Below are 21,024 nucleotides of genomic sequence, written 5' to 3'. Positions count from 1 at the left end.
ATGTCGGTAATTTACCATTTCTACATCCATGTTGATAAGAACTTTTCCTTTTCTTCATGTTAGGAATTCACCTCTTAAAGATTTAAGTTTACTTTTGAATCACCTTGTATATTGGACACGTCCTTCCAACAATTGACTGAAAATTATATGTTATTGTTATTTTACCATGAACCGAAAAATCAGCTAGAAATTTAGGTGTTTTACATTCATTTGAATAAAAAATCTGTGAGCCTTCTAATGACGTCTATGTGAAGCTGATTCGGTGAAGGGAGGCTTGAGCAGTGGCGCGAAAGAAATTTGAAGAATTAAAAAGTTTATTGAGCTGCGGAGAGAAACAAGTGTCAAATATCATTCTCTGTACCAATGTCGATCGGACGAACTCTGGTCGATATCGGTCGAATATGAAAATTATTGTTAGGAACTCACGAAGTTTGCAAAATCTTACGTTTACACGACTCATTTCTAATTCCGAAATAACTTCGTTAATAAAAATACTTTGATTATTTGCATAACATTTCTGGGAGACCTGGGACCCTCTGTACAGGACCATTTAATTTTAGCAACTTTGATTATGTCTAATAATACGTAATTTTTAGCATGCCATAATTGACGCATCGAGCAGTAGATCGCTGAGGAATTTTTATACACCAAACAATCTCGGAAATGCGTTGAAAATACCATGAAATATCTAGGAAATACCTCTGGAGTTTACACGACACTCGGTGTACACTAAAACATCTCGGCGATTATCCCCTCGACTTACCAATTATTTTAGCTCGAGTGCTTCCGAGAGTACTTCTTATAGGTCATGGCTCAGATAATTCTTTAATCAAAAGTTGTAAAGCTGCTTATGATTTAGGTATCTTAATCTACCTAGACATCATGTTGTTAAATATATCAAGGTTCCCATTAAGGTTTACACTAAAACCTGAGCTGCACACAAATCCACATCAAATATACATTTGCCTATGTAATAACTACGAGGTCTGACAATGAAATTCCCGGAAAAGCACAATTGCCTCTTACATAAACTAATTTAAGTCGAACTATCGCACTTGCTATGAACTTATATGTCTCTACTATTGGTCTGATTGATGAAAACAAAATCAAGTTATTAGCTGTCAAACTGTAGCATTAGTTGCACAAGACCATTTTTTCTGTCGGTCGCAAAAATGTTCGAACAGCGCGTTAATATCAAATTCTGTGTTAAATTAGGCAAAAGTGCAACTGAGACTTTAGAAATGCTAAGAGTAACATATGGCGGTGTTGTTATGAAGAAATCTGCAGTGTTTGAATGGCATAAGAGATTCAAAGAAGGACGGGAAAACGTGAAAGATGATGGAAGGTCCGGGCGTCCGAAAACTCATCGAACGTGTGAAAATATGGAAAAGGTACAACAACTAGTGAGATCTGATAGACGGCTGAGTACACGGGTTATTGCAGAGGAATTAAATTTAGACAGGGAAACAGTAAGAAAGATTTTGACCGAAGATTTAGAAATGAGAAAAGTGTAAGCGAAGATGATTCCAAGAATTTTGTCTAACGAACAAAAGCAGCGACGATTTGACATTTCATCCGAACTTTTTTCTCATTTGAAAGTTTTTAACAAAGTGATTACTGGAGATGAAACTTGGTGCTTCCAGTACGACCCAGAAACAAAACGACAGAGCATGCAACGGAAAACAAAAGGATCTCCAAGACCGAAAAAAGCGCGAATGTCACGATCCCGAATCAAAACCATGCTGATTTGTTTTTTTGATCACAAGGGGATTGTTTACTTTGAATTTATTAAACAAGGGCAAACAGTAAATCAACATTATTACTTAGAGGTTCTGACAAGATTACGTAATGCTATTCGTAAAAAACGCCCCCAACTTTGGCCAAACAATTGGCTCCTTCATCATGACAAGGCTCCAGCACAAGATGCCCTAACCATTCGCTCCTTTTTACTAAGAAACAAATCACAAAGTTGGACCATCCGCCTTATTCGCCAGATTTGGCGCCTTCCGACTTCTGGCTTTTCCCAAAAATGAAAAACGCAATAAAAGGACGCCGATTTTCTGATGTGTCTGACATCCAAAGACATGTGGCCAGAATACTGAAGAGCATTCCGGAAGACGAGTTCCAAAAATGTTTTGAACAGTGGCAGCAACGTTTAACAAAGTGTATCGCTGCCCAAGGGGAGTACTTTGAAGGCGATCATAGAAATTAATTTGTATAGATGCAAATAAAGTGTTTATGAGTTCATTCCGGGAATTTTATTGTCAGACCTCGTATATCTGAATTGAGAAAGATCCCGTAAGTGCGGAAAATGTCGGAAATTCGAAATTGAGGGCATTTTACGACGTTTCCGTTATAGATATCGTAGTGCGTCCAGCCCGCAATGAAAAAAATAGGAATTTCCTCTCTCAGTTATATCCCTATTAAATGTCCCCTAAAATACCTAGAGAATGCTTTAAATTCAAGTAGAAGAAAAAGAGCTGGTTCTTCAATATCCTACTAAAATAGTATGTAAAGTAGCATACAGTCAAGGAGAAGTATTAGTCAAAGTGTTTCTTTTGATTGCTGAGGTGTCTCATGTGAGATCCCTCAGAGGTGGAAAAAATTCAGGAAAAACGCAAAAATTTTAACTGAAAAACTGTAGCAACAATTGTTGCTTATATTTCCATTTGTTAACTGAGTTGCGAAAATTAAACCCGTTAGAAAACCCGTTTGGATTACAAAATTTTTTTATATATTTGTGATGCGTGAAAAGAATTTTTTTACCACATTAAATTTGATATATGCTTGAAACAAAATAACGATAACGACGAGCTTTAACGCTTTATAAACAAGTGTCTTGTTAATTATTAAAAAATTGTTACTGATATTTATACGACCGGTGAGGAAATGCATTGTTTTGTGTAACGATTTTGAGAGCCGAGCAGGGCGAGGTGCGGTAATATAATACGTCCAACGTAATCCTCCTTGTGGCAGAGAATTTTGCTTCTCTTACTTTATTTTAGATAAATGGTAGCTGTTGCGGGATTAGTGCGAAAAAGTGTATCTATCTTGCGAATCTTTGTTTGGGAGGCATCTGTATCTGGAAAATACAGATTCCTGTATACAAGTAGAAACGTAATAAACTAAACAATATTGCTAAAGAATTGTTCAATTACAATTAGACAAAAATTGTATTTGGCTAGATAGGCATTGGAAGATATCGACCACCCATTAATTGCGATAAATCTGTTAAACCATTTGTTTTGGTTGTTCCCTCTATTTCAGTCCAGTGATTCAGCTATTTAGAAAGAGATCAATCTCACAAATACCTGTCTTGGTTCTTTGTAAATATGAAATTAAGCTCGATATTTTTGAACACACGTTTTCAATTACAAAAGTACAACTGTGACCTTCTCATTGCAAGATGTCATATTTTTTCCGTGCCTATAATACCTGCACTGCAATGGAAAAACTAATTACACCAATTTGAGACGTCAGAAAGTTTTATGGCCTTTATGACACATCATTGCAGTAAAACTCCTAGTTTTCTATAAGAAATTACTCCAATTACTACAGAACTTCTATTACGCTTTAAACCAGCAGGTACACAGCAACTTTCTACAGTATGCAGCTCCCAATATTACTTGAAGAAATTTTAGCTTGCCACGGCGTTTATAGCTAACAATCGTAAATCCAACTAATTCATTAGATAAACCCTAAAGGACCATCAATTGAAAATCAGTATAAATGCCTGGTGCCACATGAATAATTCGAGCACATTCATTTCATGTAACATTAGCTACACCGCAGAAATTTCATTATATTAGAAATCCAATCTATCAACGTAATGGGGCGTCCCTCTATATCTGGAATTTTATGGGATGGCGTGGTACTTTAATTTGGCAACAGTGAAATAAGAAATATACTTTCTAGGGGATAGGTATTTCATGAATGTTTTTATTGGTTTCAGAAATTGCAATGCTGCTGCCTGGATCATTGTCTCAAAGCAGAATAGCCAACGCTACGAGTGATATTAGGAAAAATTTGAGAGTGAGAGATCCGACTGAGTACCCTCAATATGACCCTAAGAAGACGTAAGTAATCACTTTTGCATAAAAACGAACCGAGGACGTATTTTAGTTTTGCTTATAACAGGGAATTTAAGTAGCTAAAATTAAATCATACCAGAGGAATAAAACTTTAAACTTAAAGCTTACAAGTCGGCCAGATACCTATAATGAGATTGGAAAAGTTACAGGAAAAGTTTTATTAGGTGTCTTTATGTCTCTAATTTCCAGGACGATTGGAATATATGGCGGATTTGAATTGAATTCGGTGAAATTTACCGAGAGGATGAAATGAATGCAAGATTTTGCGGGAAAGTTCTATTTATGTTCGACTGTTTTAATACGGTACTCATAAACTTTGGACCCTAGTTCAGCACAAATGAATAAGTGAATTTGAAGGGCAAGCGGGGTTTATAGCTCCAGTTAGCATGAACTAATTTTGAAATTAGTTAAAGTCAAGTGGAAATCCCCTCAGAACTATTCAGATTTCTTCCCATTTTGAAATGCAATTTCACATAATAATACATTTCCCGCAAATAAGCTACATGTTCGCAATTAATTATATAATTATTAAACAATTATTAAAAGATAACTATGCACTATGCTGGACATTTTGAATAATTGCCTGGTAATCTAGTTGCACCTCAAAGAGTAAATCATCCTACATTATCATGTGACATCTATTTAATTATTACGGTAATACGTATTAACATTTAACCGGATATTATTAATTTGGGTAGGATTAGTCAAATTAATATACAAGTATTTCGCAAATTACTTCCAATTTTAATGAGACATGTATCGTTTCTATTTGCATTTGGAGACGGGCATTCCATACATGTGCATTGGGAATACTGTTGCTTCCGGTTCTAAATGAAATTTCACTGATATTCAGGGTTTCAACGTCAACAAGAAATGGTAACAAAATTGAAATTTTAATTTTCACATCCTGCATACTTACTGATATTTTAAGTCTGCGTGCTATTCCGCGTAGTCCACAAGTATTTCATATAACATTTCCGCGTAATATCGGTCTAACGTTTGGAGATAATAGTTATTTATGTAACCAGTGAAGAAATGTCTAGTTTTATATAACGAATGTGAAGAAAAAAGTACAATTTTGAACTTATTTAAGTTAGCCTCATATCTATAGAACTACAGCAACCATTATTGTTACTGGGCCCATTCGTTTACGATTAATACGAAAATACCAAACATAATTAATACTACACCTTGTATTTCGACAAATTAGCATTAAAACATACAAGTTCATGTGCATATATATGTATACCTCATTCTTCGGAATTTTATCGACTATTAAATTTACTTGCACCCTCTTGTATATAAAAAAAAAAACTGAAGTAATGAAACCATCAAAAAATTTATCCCCCATTCTTTAAAAAATTCAAAATTTGCAACTGATGGGCGAGTTAACAGGTAAAGTTAATTGTAAACGCATTGAATTCAATATATAAATTTTAATAAATCAGAAAAGGATCTCCTAAATCAGATTAAATTTCTTGGAAAGAAAACAAGTTCTTCTAAGGAGATTTGAAAATCAAAAGGAAATAAATATGCCAACCCGAACTAGCAAAGCGGCAATACTTTTCAACAAAGACCAAGTTTATCTACGGGTCCCCCGGGCATTTTGTTTAATTCACTTCCGAAATCTGCGTTACTCCAGGTAAACTATGACCCCCTAGAGAGTCCATTTTCAGATATTTATTCCGAGAAACCACTAAAAGTGAGAAAATGCTCCCACTCTACTTATGTTAATCCTTAGATATTGAAAGTTAGATGAGGAGATGCTCAAAGACCTCTGTAACCGCCACATTCATTTAACAAATTTAGGACTAAGTATAGTAATATTATTGTTAGAATCAAAAGCATCCCTACAACGAACCTTTTGAACTTTATCTGCCAGCACTTCAGCACATTGAGGTTTATCCCATTCATAACTTTTCCATTTAACGAAATTCCCTTCTGTGTGGCTAAAGTGTATTCAGTTTGTTCTAGCTGGAATAAATTGAATCACAATCAAGGAAATACCCGGAAATGACCGAATCCTTTCAAATGACTGAAGATCCTTTATCCCAAAACTCCATCCAGAAAATATCCCGATTTACTTCAGGATGCGGATACGGTGTTTTTTGAAATTGCAACCGTCATACTTGAGTTCGTTAGTCTCTTTGAGGACATCTCACGTTGATTAGCTGAAATCCTAAAGTAAAATTCAATGCTTTAAGTTATAAAATTACCTTTGTCCTATTATGCAATTGACTTCCTAAAATAAGAACTGTGCCTAGCATGGCATTTACACGTCATTGCAACAATAGATTAGAATCTTCTATTATACTATATAAGAGTGTTTTCTCGCCAGTCAGAATTCTAGGCACTAAACTTCTAGACTACAGGAATTAAATCGAGAATTTTTGTGGGCAATTTCAAACTTTGGCTAATCGCATGTTTTGTGAAATGTTTACCTCAGGTGTGCGTGGAAAAATTTTACACACGCTTTAGCGAACAGGTGTGACACTGATTAATAATCATGATGTTTTAACATATGAACGTAATGAATTAATAGGAGTAGAGACTATTAATCGCTCATTAATATGCGTGTTGGTTTGGCTTAGTCCATTTATTACCGTCGAGTCCATCGCGAAAAACCAATAGTTGTAAAATTATAAACATATTAAATTAAAAAAGAATTCTATACTTCCTCTATGGCCAAGTTGTTCAATCATGGCATAAACTTGGTTCGTTCTCAATTTTGACGACATAAAAAATAAAAAACTGTTTTTCTGTCAGAATAAATAAATTCCTTATACGTTATGTTATATTTTCGTGATATACGAGTGTTGGGATTAGTGAAACCGAGCTTCAAAGGAAACAGTTGTAACCTTATCAAATAAATCCCAACGCGTTTAAAATCATACATTAACGATAGTTATTAAAGAACTAATTTGAATTATTTTAAAATTTTAACTTGTTTAAAACGTCTAAAGTTAATTATGGAGTCGTCGCAGAAAAAATTAATAAAATTTGTGTATGGCCTATAAAACAAATTTTTATTTATAGCCCAATAAATCCTGCATGTTTTCTATGAATGCACCTCGTGGCAAATTTTACACATTTATTCAAAATTTGATCCGCGTTTTACATAGTGTATCCGGAGTTTATTTTCAAAAAGAGTCCAGATAAATCTGATAATATCGACAATTTATTCGCTGCACGTAAAATGGGGCGGACATAAATAACGTAATGCAATTTCGTAACATGATAAAATAATACCCTGTTTTGATTTAATATATAATCCATTGTTTTTATTGGATTATAACCTTTGAGGTGTTTTCGTATTGGATTTATAGTCTGTAATGTCTTTAATTGTTTAACTAAAAATTTGGTACTTAAATGAAATAAATTTGAAAATTTAATATAGCTCGAATAAATTCAAACTCGCTGAAATTTTGGATACTGTTAATGCCCGCTAATTATCTTTGTTAGAAAAGGAACAAAATAATGTAAAACGTTGATGTATAGTGTTGGACAGAAATATTGTAAATAAGAAAAGAAGACGGAGTTTCCAAGTAAAACTTTGAATGTTAAAATATGGATATACGGAAAAAGATCGTCTCTTTTAGAAAAAATTAAATACTAAAAACCACAAAATAAAACAGAAACTTGAAAAAATTAAACAAAAATGAGATTTGGTTCCAAATTGTCTATCAAAATCAACATAAACTGACTTTCAAAAAAACTGCAACACCAAGAAGAACATATTGTACATGTTTGAAATTTTGTATGGTTCAAGAACCGGTTCAAAGACACTATTAATGTATCTCTGAGCATTTAATCGACCGTAAATGAAAACAAGAGGAGACCGACTACCATATTGAATGGTACCCCAAACCATAACACTTGGTGTTAAACAAGAATGGCGCCTTTTCACAAAGTCCAAATTAAATCGCTCTCCTCTACGCCTTCTAACACGTAACCGTCCATCCGATCGCCATAAACAAAATCTTCTCTCATCACTGAAGATGATCCTTCTCCACTCATCCACCTATTACACCTTCAGACGACATTACTCCCGTCGCGCCACCCTGTATCTCATGTTAATGGAGGCCGACGCATAGGACGATATGAATTTAGTCCAAAACCTTGAATTCTGCGATAAATCGTACTAAGTACTCTTCGATTTAGGGTAGCTAAGCAATTAGCACCAAGAGACGAGATGAGAAGGGAGAGGATTGTTTCAAACGAAGTGTCTGTCACTGAACGACAAAGTCGCCGATCTTTTCGTTGGTTCGTCATTTTTGGGCGATCACTACCACGATGACGATATATTAACCCTTCATTAAACCAGTTTTTCCAAGCTCTTAGCAGTGTTGATGCGTTTCGACCCAATCTTCGTGCAATTTCGCGGATACATAAACTTGCTTCATGTATGCCAACAATCCTTCCCCTTTCAAAGGGAGTTAATTGGCAGTAAACTACATTTTGGCGAACACAAGGCATTTTGCACTATCAAACGTTAAATGTGACACGAATAATAACACCTTTATCGCTATCTACCTCTAGAAAAAGTTGCGAAAAAAATGGTCGTTACAGTTAAATAAGTAAAGAAAAACTTCATATCGCATTAATATACAAACTCGAAATTTCAATCATTTCTTTCTGTTGATAAATCTAACATCATACCAAAATTTCAAATACATACGATGTGTTCTTCTTGGTGTTGCGATTTTTTTGAAAGTCAATGTACAAAATTAATGGATAAAAAAGTCTTTTTTTTAAATAAATTTGAATAATAAAATTTAAGACTGTTTGCCTTTGATTTACCTTTCGAAACTGCCAAAAATGTCATAAAAGAAGGTTAGAAAAGATAAGACAAAAACAAATTTTAGAAAGAAAATAAAGTCAGTCTCATGTATTCGAAATCGTCGGATCAATGCAACTTCCGAAAAATCTCATGCCTAGTTAACTCAATATTATTCGTTTTAAAATTGTATCAGTTTATCTGGATCTAAAACGCAATGACTGTGTGAAATTATTGTAAGGCCCAAATAGAAACAATATTGATTCAATTAATAAAGCGATGCGGGTCGCGAGTTTTATAATATATCAAATTGAAGCTTTGCGAATATGACTAATATTTAACGTCAAAGTGAATTAGGAATGTGTTTTTTTGGAGTTATGATGTTGGACATTGGACATATAACATTCCGCCTTTAAATATGAACTTGGCATATGAAGCTTTCATATGTTTTATGAAAATCGGTATTAGGTTTATGAAAACGGCAACTCTCCAATTTTCATATTAACCGACATATTTTATGAGGACACCGAAATCTGAAAATATTCTTGGCTTTTGATTTTTATTTTTGAAAGTATTTTTATTCATTGCATTTCCTTCAACTTAACTCACAAATCTTTTTTGTTTTTTTGTTGTAATTACACAAAAGCTTCGACAATCTGAAGTTCACTTCCTTTATTCGCTTAGTTAACCAATGACGCTAAGCACAGTAAGCTGACAATGAAGACATTTTTTTTTATATTTAAATATTTAAAATTATAATCTTCTTTAGAAATAAGCAACAAATGAGACTCAAAACTGCTCTAATTAGCACAATAAAAGAGATAAGGATTTGAAAAATTTCTTAGTTAGAAAAAAATTTCGAGTTTGTCCATATTATAAAGTTAATATTTTTCAGTGTCGTCTTCCTAATGCTTTTCAGTCAGGTACGAATTAAACATTCATTAATTTACGAATATAATGTCAGCTGTAACTGAAACGGGTCTTAAGTGGCGAATTCAAAGTTTACTAATCACATGAATTAGTAAGTATATGTAATCAGTAAATTAAACAGGCAGGAGTAGTCAAAATATTTGTCAATAAGGAACCTTCGTAATAAAATGAAAGTAAAGTTTAAAGTTTATCTTTGAAACACTCAAGCTCGTCAGTTGAGAGTGCTTTTGCCTATATTTATACCCAAAACAACAATCCTAAACTTTATTATTTATAAAAATATGAACATGTGTACAACATATATACATATGTAGGAGAGGTATAGCAAAGTCAAGAACTTTGCAAAAACGAATGAAAACTAATAAGAAGTTTAAGGAAGTTCCGAATAACCTGAAAACTTAAGTTTATCCTTTTTGGAGTCCGTTTCCTTTGACGAACAAAGAATTTAATTCCCGCTATTTCTTGGCCATTTTCCATTTATGAAGCTCGCCTTATCGTTACGTTTGCCCTTTCATTAATTATAGTTGGAAGAATTTAATTTTACTTGAAGTAATTAGGAAAGTTGAACAAACAACAATGGTCTAAGAATTGCAGGAGATCAACCCGAGTGGTGGTAGAATAGCTAAATGAAAGATTAATGGAATTTAGAGGTTGTTTCACTTAACAATTTTGCCAAGTAAGAAATAAGTGATAATTAATAATATTTAGAAGTTTTCGGACAACTCCTTATTTGCTAATAGCGATTTGGGTATTAAGAGCGTAAACTAATATTCTGTCGCTTAATGAGAAATAATAAACGCAAAGCTTTAAAAGAGCGACAAGTCTTTGCTCTTGGATCACACATTTGTCGTCTGTTTCTCAGAAGCAAAATAAGAACATCACGTTTGTATCAAGTAAGAAAACACACTTCTAGATCGGGGGATATAGCCTTCATTATACTCTTGTACAAATCTGTTATTTCGTAGTACCAATCAAATGAAAATTGAGTTAAAAAGAGGACTAATTTAAATAACTACACAAATCATAACTAAATTAGATTTTCGTAATAGGTGATTTGTGTTTTATATTGTTTTACCAAGAGTCAACTTTACCATAAGAAGACTTTGCCAAGAGCTTAGTAAAAAAAATATGCTGTTACAGAGCAAAAGTCTGCCCAGAGTGAATAGTACATCGATCGGCTTTTTACTCAATTTCCATTCAGGTTTTTGAATTGAACTGGCACCGATTCGGCAGGTCACAGTATTAAGTGGGGAAAAATCAAAATCTGTAAGTTTGGGAAGTGGCGGATATATGTCTTTGAAATCACCTTGTGGTTTTCTTATTACAGATAGTGTAATATGTCCGACTTCAAAAAATTATAAGAAATTATTCCCATCGATTACGTAACTATCGTATTTCCTCGTAAAATTCCGAGAAATTACTCTATTTTCAAGATTAAAGAAAAAAAGCCGACAAATTTAACCATTTTTTCACGCGGATATGCTCGGAAAAGTGGCAGGTGGCCTAACAAGCGCTTTCGGGCGAAATCCGAGTTTTCCGTAGAGACAGCTAAATTTGCCTATCATTAAATGTCAGTTTGATTTTATTTTTATTTAATTTAAAATTTTTATATTTACTCGAGTTGTCGAATTTTATTCAATCGACCATCCCGATTGTTTTTGTCGCATTGTTTTATTTTTCACGGGACAACAGTAAAAGGACCCTATTGAACCGAATTGAGAACCCTCACCTAAACCGGGAAAATTATTTTAATGGGGAAAGTGAGAAAATTTGAAAAATTATCTGTTTTTTATTTAGTACACCAATCGCCTTATGAAGCGTGCATGCTGTTATTTCTATTAAAGTTTAATAATTATAATAAGATCTCAGAAATAACTACAAATTGGAAGCTTCCAGTGATTTTAAAAGTGTTCAAAATTAGGTTGGCAGGGCTGTGGAAAAATAGTTGATGTTTCTGGACGTAATTTTCTAGCATTTGCTATTGAAATTGTATACATCAATTGTAGCCAATAGAAGAGGAAAAAAATAACTATAACTTTACGATAATATAGTTCATAATCAAACTGCACGCAGTGTGGTAAAGTGGTCAAAACCGTTTCTGATTAGCAAAAATTATTTATATAATCAACAAAGGATAACAATGGGGAGTTTGCATTATAATACGGAAAAAGAGATATCCCGAAGCCCTAAAATAAACTACATATCTCTCGGGGAAAATATTTATACATTTTCTTTCCCTCTCTGACCCTGCGTGATCCCACTTTTGACACGGGTCAGTGCCTGGATGGGATTTTATCAGATGTTTAAATAATACCTACTTGTTTAAGGGTGTCAGAAACACGTGAATTGTTTCTTTTTGCTTTATATTTCCCTTCAGAGCATTTTATGGTTGCATATTGCTTAAATTATCTCAAAGCTGAATCAGTTTACTTATTATTTACAGTGAACTTGAAACCTTTGTGAAAGTTACGCATAAGTTGAAGCTTGAAAGAAGATACGAACAATTATTAATAACATACGTTGTTATCGGATGTTGTACATCGTCGTCTGGTAAATGTTATCAAATTATTCAAACCAAGTTCACGTTACCTACCTGTTTTCAATGTAACTGAATCCAAGCGCATATTATTTGCATCACCCGGTAATTGTAGTCGGCAAACTAGCTGTGCATCCACGTGATCCCATGGGAACTACCAGAGGCGCGTTTCAGGTTTCCTCAGTTTAAACCGATAAATCTTTCCCTATGTCACCCCTGAAGGAGATATGCTGTCACTTTCTAGGATTTTTATCTTCAAGGGATTTTGAGAGAACCAGGTGTCGATGAACTCGTGTATTTGTGATAAGGATTTGTCATGAAATACACCTTCGTTCTATAATTGAATTCTTGCAATTGGCAAAATGAAAAACGGGTTCTTTTTTTGTTCTGGTATATTAGTTCGGTTCAGAAATTTCATTATTTTGTTATCGAAACTTGAAAACGTGTCATATAAGTTTCTAAATCGATTGAAGAATTGATCTATAACTTTGCCGGATTCAAAAAAAGAAAAAACGGGAAATTCCAGTGCGATGAGGGAATTAAATTTGTTCTAAACGTGTGAGATGGATTGTTAATTTTTTATGTTATTTTGTTTCGAAAAAACGCCTCACACACAAATAGGGGTTGTGAGAGCGGTGAAATTGCACTGGGACGAAAACCCTTGTTAACGTTTCGGTGACAAAGCTTTTTTTTCTTTATTTTATAACAATTTTTTCCTTGGGCCTGAAGACGGTGACAGTTTGAAGGGTTTTCGTTCGAGTCCTTAGGGATGATTGTTATTCTCAGTTAGTTCTACCTAAGAATAGTGCGCAATTCCACCATTCCAACAATCCCTACATGTGTGCGAAGCGTTATTTCCAAATAAAAGAAAACACAATTAAAAGATGTTGAGTAGAATATTAATTTTCGGCGTAAAAAAATTTTAATATGAAACTTTTAGTATTTTACCACTACACGATGAATATGAAGGAACGAAAGAGCTAGGGACAAAAGTCTGGAAAATCTAGTAAATATTTTACATAGAGCCTTCTATGTTTTATTGAATATTAACTGATTATGAAAACCCTCAAATTCCTACACTCAACGACAATCTTACCTAGTTATTGAAGTATGGAACTAGACTGAAGTTGACCAAAGCTTCATTGAATGTTAAGAGCTCTTAAGAATTGAATGAATTCATTGAATGTTAAGAGCTCTAACTTAAGAGCACATTCATTCAGATTTTTTACCTGAAAATCAAGTTATTTGCATTGAAGCTCATATATTTGAATACCTCTAATTTTCTGGTCAGAAGGAAAATTTTCATCCTCACATACTTATACCTAACTTTGATAATTTTTCTGTTATTGCCGGTTTAAAACGCAACAATTTTCCAGGCTTAAATTCAAATAAACTCCTCTTTCTTTCCCGTCAAAACATTCATTTAGCACTCATCTGGAAATCGAGTATTTTTCTCAGAGTACTTCATACATATTCTGAGTGTTCAAACAAATTTTGATCGTGAATTAATCCAACATAATGTGTCTTAGTTCAGTATTACTGGGAAATAAAAAACCGTGGAATTGATTCCCAATTTACTGAATAAAAAAATTACTTAAACATCCTGTTGAATGAAAACAAGCTGAACGCAATACTAATATTTGACCTTAATATTTTTGTAGTTTGGGAATATTTTGAACGGGGTATTTGTTCCACTTGAGAGTTAATTCATAGGAAGCCCAAAAAGATTAGATTTAGGAAGATTTGCCCCTCTCCTGATAACTTTCGAACATATTTTTTACTTACCCTCAACAAAAGCTGTAACAACAACGACATCTGCAATATTAGCGGCTCCTCCATCTACTGAAACTTCTAACGCTACTGGTGCTGCTTCAGCTTCAGTAGCTAATTCAGGAGGCGCCTTACTCGGTGCTGTTTCCGCAGGAGTTTCCACGGTTTCGATTGCAAGAGTTTCAGTTGCAGGTGCCGGTTCAGTTACTGCTAGACCGCTCCCTTCGGGCGCTGGACCTGCCTCTGCTGATGTTAAAGTTTTCCCTTCAGTTGTTGCGATACTTTTTATTGTTTGGGCTAAACCTGAAGGCATTTTACTTAGTGGAAAATTGTTAGGGAGAGAATCAAATTTATCTTCTGCTGGGGATCTTACTTTTACAAGCACTTGTCCGTTTATTGGAGGTTGTCCTCCTTGTCTCTGGGACAGCTTCGGTTCCTTCACTTACGGGAGCTCCCTCTGCTTTAACAAATAAGAATCATTAGAGCAATTTTTGCAGTTCAATTAGTAAATAAAAATTTATATGCTTATGATGGTACAATCAAATTATTTGTGTCATAAATTTTTATAAATCATATTTAGCTTAATCGCTCTATTCTTTTATCCGTTAGCACACTATAATTAATTATCCCAGTATTTCTGGTACATTCTGCATATCTAAACGAGTCAAGGCATTTGGTCGCGGTCTCATCAAGTAGGTTTCTTTATTTTTCCTACACTTTCCTATTATTTCTTACTAATCATTAACTCAGGGAGTCTATTACAAGGCCGTTACCCTATATCGATCAAAGATCATCACTTCTTATATCTTCATACACAAGACAGGAAATCGATGTGACCGAAACCCGGAAACTATGCAAAATAACGGCAACCCCTAGAAAATTTGATTTAATGCCAAATCTGTCAGGCAGCCAATAAGAAAATTGGGATATTAATCATCGAAGTTTGGGTAAATGATGATGGCGCAATATTGCCAATGCGACGACCTCCGGAATGGCAATAAAAACGATATTTTTTGCCATGTGCGAAAAACGAGGGGATGATAATAAAACCATCATTATGATACTTGATAAGCATATTTAGATTTCAAGATGGGCTACAGTTAGAGGCTTAACTGGACACTGAATGGAGTCTTCCAATTTCGATTCGGATAATTGGTCACGTAATCATTAAACAGTAACGCGCTTTGAGACCACAGGAAATTGTTTCGGGAATGCATTACAAGCAACCTCATAACGAGAATTGCTTGGCTAGAATGGAAGTGAAACAGCATTTGCATATAAGCTGTAATTTACTTTGAGAACGATTAAATTTTTCCTTAAAGTAGATCATGATGAGAACATTGTTTTCTGTTGTATCTTCAAAAATAAAGTCAGGAAAAATTTATTATGAAAACTAAATAAAAATTTATTTTCACTTAGGTATTTTTAAAATATTTCAAATTTGCAATGTGTTAAAATTGGATATTAATTACCACTAAAAACCACATCTTTGCCTCCATTTAACTGATTCTATATCTCTTACAGTTCCAGAGATCCTCATGTTGGTAGTCGAATTTGGGACACCGCATGCAGACACGAAAACTACCACCCTATACGCTATCGGTGTTCGGACTAAGGCGAAGTTTTATAATAAAGAAAGAAAAGAATCACATTGCTTTTGCAAGCGATAAGTCAATCGGTCAAAGGAATTGAAGCAATTTAAAATTAAATTTTTGGAATTTCCTTGTAGAGTACCCCTATGATGTTTGGATCCGGTTTTCTTCATCCCTTCACTATTTTTATGGCATACGTAAGCAGTTAATTTAAGCTCCTAAGGCATTGAAATGATATGAAAAAATGACAAACTCCTTTTTAACAGTAACTTCGTTCGGTGCATTCGATTCTCACAAAAAAATTTCCTTTTTCTAAACAACAAAAACTTTCAGGTTTACTCACACCCTACAAAGAAAAATAGCATTTTCAGCGCTTTACCGAAAACGATCGTCTTTAATGAACATCTCTCTTGACTTATACAATAAATTGCCCCCAGGTGTACGTGCGTGATCCTTCTTTGTCTGAGGCGAGAATTTGTCCGTGAAAATCTTACTGTGAAAATCTCATTAAAGCAGTCCGGAAAATGTAGCGAGCTCTGGGCGAGCAAATTAATATCATTAACGAGGGAAATATTTTTCATCCGAAAAAAACGGAAAAGCTAAATTTAAACTGTCTGCTTCAACTCAACAATTTTTCGTAGAAATAAAGAATGGAGGTAGGAGAGAGAAAGCGGATTTCTTTTGCTTGGGTTATTTGAAGTCCGTTTGTTCTATTTTTGCTTGGTAACCTTATATACCAGCTCGTCTTTATATATGTTAGAGCTGCGGTCCATTACACATGTGCTAATAATTATTTTATAGGAAGCTCTTAGTTCAGTCCCAATTGTCTCACGCAAACTGTCAGAATTTGTGTCCTTCAAGACAATAACTCGTAATGGAACTAAGTCAACATGACTTACCTTTTTACCTTTATTTGCATTTTACTGCATAGAGTTGGAAAATTTGCGGCCAGGGACCATGTCAGCACTTTCTTATTCAATTTATCAACGTCAGGTCCTCCAACGAACAACGTCTCGGAACATGAAGCGGAAATTGTTCGTTTTCCGTCTGCGATAGCAGCTCCCAAGTTTACTTCGACTCTTAGGCTCATGGCCACTCTTTTGGAAACTTCGTACATATAGATTTATTCTCAAGAGCGTGTGGTTGGAAATGGAAGAACGGTTTTCAGTCATCTGTTAAATTTTGGACATTTTGGCTGACAAGTTAATTCGCAATAAAATTTACGAAACTCTAGTGGCTACTATCACACCGAGGCCGAGATTATGCATGTATGAGTAAGCCTCGGTTTTGGTCCCAATATACAATACCAAGACTTAATTGTAATTACCGAGGCCGCGACCATATAAGTCTCGGTCTCACAACGACCTAGTTTCAAATCAAGCCACGCCGTACACTATTAGGCATTCCCAGTTCCAGGATCGTATGCTTAAAATTTGGATCGCATAATCCTAGTTTGAAATATATTCAGAATTGTGGATGATGAAAAATTTCTATGAAATATGAGGTTTTTTCAGATTAAAAATATCTCAAAATCAAATCCTTTGTCGGAAACCCAACTCGGATTCGACCTCACAGCAAATCAAAGACGTCACAAATCACTTGAATGACATCCACGAGTATAACAGATGTTGAGAATTTCCAATAAATTTCCAATAAAGCCTCAATATAACACTTCATATTTTTTGTACGAAGAAAAATGGAAAATCGCTACATGAAAGTTCTTACAGTTATTCATATAATTATGGAACCAAGACAAGTCGCCAATTTGCAATAAGAGTGCAAATAAAAAGTCTGAATAACTAAAATTTCTTTTCCAGAATCAGTGCAGCGCCGTAACCGTTAATGTTATAACTTTAGAAAAAAGTTCATGTAATATAAGGCGCCGACTTTCCAATTGGAATTTGTGGCGAGAACGTACAAAAATGTTGTATGCGACCTGTGTGATTAAATATGATAAAAAATACGGACCTGTTTTCATGAGAGGACCATTTCCCGGTTGCTAAAGCTAACAAGCCGGGAAGCCGAGAAAAAAATAAATGAGCAAAAGTTGTATTCGGAGGCCTCAGATTCACGAACTTCTTGTTAATTTCTGTGTAATGAATTTGTTCTTCGTTTTTGTTAGCTAATGTAAATGTATTTTAAATGTTAATTTTAGTATATAAAATTTTCACAACCATTTTCATTTTCGATCCCACTTACATACATATATGCATTATATAGAGATCTTGTTGAGTGGCTCGTGATACCTTCAAAATTATTGCAACAAATATTTAAACACAAAAGTATTATGTCTGACAAACAAAATCAAATTATATATTTAATGATATACCTTATGAATCATAAATATTTTAGCTGGAGCTCTATTGACAAATTTTATCCGCAGTAAACGTAGATCAATTATTTCGGTCAATATTTGTTGGTCTAGTGTAAGAGGACACTAATTTTCAAAAAAATAAATGCCTATTTTTTTAGTATTTTTACAAGGTTTTTCGAGCTAAATAATAAATTAGAATAAATATAGGACTACATATCTAACTCCTGCCAAGTGTGATAGCTGATATTCTAACAGAATACAGTTAGACCTGGGGTCAAAAATTTAGGACGTAAAACTCTATGTTCTCCGTTAAAAAAAATTATCTTACAGATCATGAAAAATTCTGGACGATGAACAGGAAGGTGGGCAATCTTGCACTTTCCTACCAGAAAATTTCGTAGAATTTATTCAAATGATTTAGCAGTAATTTAAAACTCTAACTAAAACTTGAAGTCCTTCATGTCAAAATTAAGTTTAATAAAAAATCGATATTTGGTAGTATTCGTCATAGGACTGCACTACTTAATTTTTGCTTAAATTCACTTTATTTTATTCTTCAAATTGCCGCTGGGCCATCGTGCGCATTCGTTCGGCCGATCGGAGACTCGAACGTTAACGACGCGATATGCCCGGTGTTGTCAAACCAAATCGATATTGAAACGTGGGATTTTTACCTGTTTTCAACCAGACACAATCTCGTACGAACACTCATTAAGTTTCTATGAATTTAACCTTTAACTGCGCACAAACTTTTCCAAATATTTCCTACATTCTCACTGAAAGTTTGATATATTCCGGGAGCGAAACGGAAGGAAACTCGGAGACGCCATTAACACTGAAACCTGAAGCGTTATTGTTTTGCTTCCAAAGCCTCCTTGGTCTTGGTAAGTTATCTTTTAAAGAATTTGTAAAATTAATGGAGAACACCTTACCTACTGCGTATGTGCGATATTTGAATATTCCGAGTCACAAATCTTTCTAATTACGGGAATTAAAGCGACTTGATAAACTTTATTCATAAGTCAATAAAATTTTACTTTAACATTAATAAATAAATATACAGTATGTCCACAGATAGAGGGCCCAAGAGGACAAATGGACCAAAAATGTCGTTTTTCGACAAAAAGTCATTTTTGATAAAAGTCTCCGCTTCTTGAAAACATACGATATATGAAGATAACTTTGAACTTTTTTATACAGGGTGCCCAAAATCTACGAATACATGGAATACTATCAAAAGTAAACTACCGTTATTTCTCATTTTGGAGCAAATAAAAAACAGATTTCAAATTTTACCCAAAGTTTATATACAAAATTTTCATTGAGTGTTCCAAATTTTATTTTTATTTTAAAATTCAAACAATTTCTAATTTTACCTTTTGTACCTCATTTCACGTTAGCACAATAAGCATGACTACAAAATCACAATATCAAATTTGAGAAATACGTCGAATACGGGGCAGGTGTGTTTGAATAAGTAATATCTACTAACTTTTATTTTGAATTATATATACACTATTTTGGAATAGTGGAACTTTGTATGTAAACTTTGGATAGGATTTGAAATCTGTTTTTTTATTTACCATTTTGCTCCAAAATGAGAAATAAAGCTAGTTTATTCTTAGTAGAATTTAATGTGTTCGTAGTTTTTGTACACCCTGTATAAAAAAGTTCAAAGTTATCTTCGTAAATCGTATTTTTTCGAGAAGCAGAGACTTATCCAGAATGACTTTTTGTCGAAAAACGACATTTTTGGTCCATTTGTCCTCTTGGGCCCTCTATTTGTGGACATACTGTATGTCACCTGAATTTATTTATTATTACATATGTTTTTTAGATATTACCATTATGCAAAATTACTCAATCAATCAAATTAACAGTAATCAGTTTTATTGGTCTCAGACAAACTAGATCGCTACAACTTCGTTTCGATCAGGCCATCTTCAAGTATCATTACTTTTCTTGAACTTAATGTGATATTGCTGGTAGTCTTCTACTTCGTCTTGAGGTGCGTTTTTTCACCCGTATTTTCATAGACATAAGATTTCATGTCGGTGAAAATTTCATTTCAGTATCATGACTCAAAAAAAGCGAAATTTATCTTTCAGTTCTCGGTTATGATAAATTTCATGGCCCTGGGACTAAATGCTTAACTTTTCCCGCATTTTCAGCTGAAATTAAATTAAGGCAATGAGTTCATCCACAGAATTCTTTCTTCATCATGTTAGATTTTCAACCGAACGTTTATACATCCTTCGTGATCGGGTTTCGGAAAGATTCTTTTTGTTAAAAATCCTCATCGGATTTACTGTATATTAAATAATTCAATCTGAATTCATATACCGTTTTGTTCGCTATCTTTAGCATCATGTGCGACTTTTCTTTATTTTAACGTGTCAATTTGAGTCACAATTGCGCGGAATTTCCTTAATTTCCGCTACGGTTTTAGCAATAAATTTTGTTTTAGCCCACTTTATAGCTTGCAAATTTTTCATAAAAATTGCAACAATTTTTATCACATGCATGCGCCTTTAGTAAAAATGATTTGCTACAACTTTTTCTGGTACTTGCAGCTCTGGACCTAGAATTTATTGCAGATATGCGCAGTTGAAATTTAAATTAAAAATTTATTTTATTTACATGAAGTGAGCATTCTTTGGCTTTCAGGCGCCAAACAGTGGTCGTAGTAGAAGCTAGGCATACGAGTAAGGAAATAGCGTTCCATTATAGTAATTCTATTAATAATTTTTACACTTTTCGTTTCAACATTTTGATGGATTCTGTAAATTGTAATTTATTTGGCAGGAAAGCGCCCAGTAATAAATCCACAAATGCATGTAATGAGGTAATTTTTTGAGTAAAATTTCCTTGTGAACACGGTAAGCAACATTCAAGCTTCGAGAAGAGGGCACCGATACTAATCTGAAAAGGTCCTTAAGCCTAGTAAAAAACAATTAAATATTGACAGATATACTGTCACAATATTCCATTTTCTAAATTCACCTCTGTAAATA

General features: G+C 34.0%; 1 protein-coding gene across 1 annotated transcript in view; it reads left to right on the top strand.

Moving 5' to 3' along the window:
* Positions 1 to 21,024, top strand: part of vex (somatomedin B and thrombospondin type 1 domain containing protein vexed) — a 140,685-nt gene that overhangs the window by 103,885 nt on the left and 15,776 nt on the right. The window contains exon 3 of the mRNA XM_066395880.1: positions 3,953 to 4,076. Coding sequence (XP_066251977.1) covers positions 3,953 to 4,076 — 124 coding nt within the window. The remainder of the gene's footprint in view (positions 1 to 3,952; positions 4,077 to 21,024) is intronic.

This window comes from Euwallacea similis, chromosome 12 (genome assembly GCF_039881205.1).
Source record: "Euwallacea similis isolate ESF13 chromosome 12, ESF131.1, whole genome shotgun sequence".
In the NCBI taxonomy this organism is placed as follows: Eukaryota; Metazoa; Arthropoda; class Insecta; order Coleoptera; family Curculionidae; genus Euwallacea; species Euwallacea similis.
This window is presented reverse-complemented; position numbering and strand designations above follow the sequence as displayed.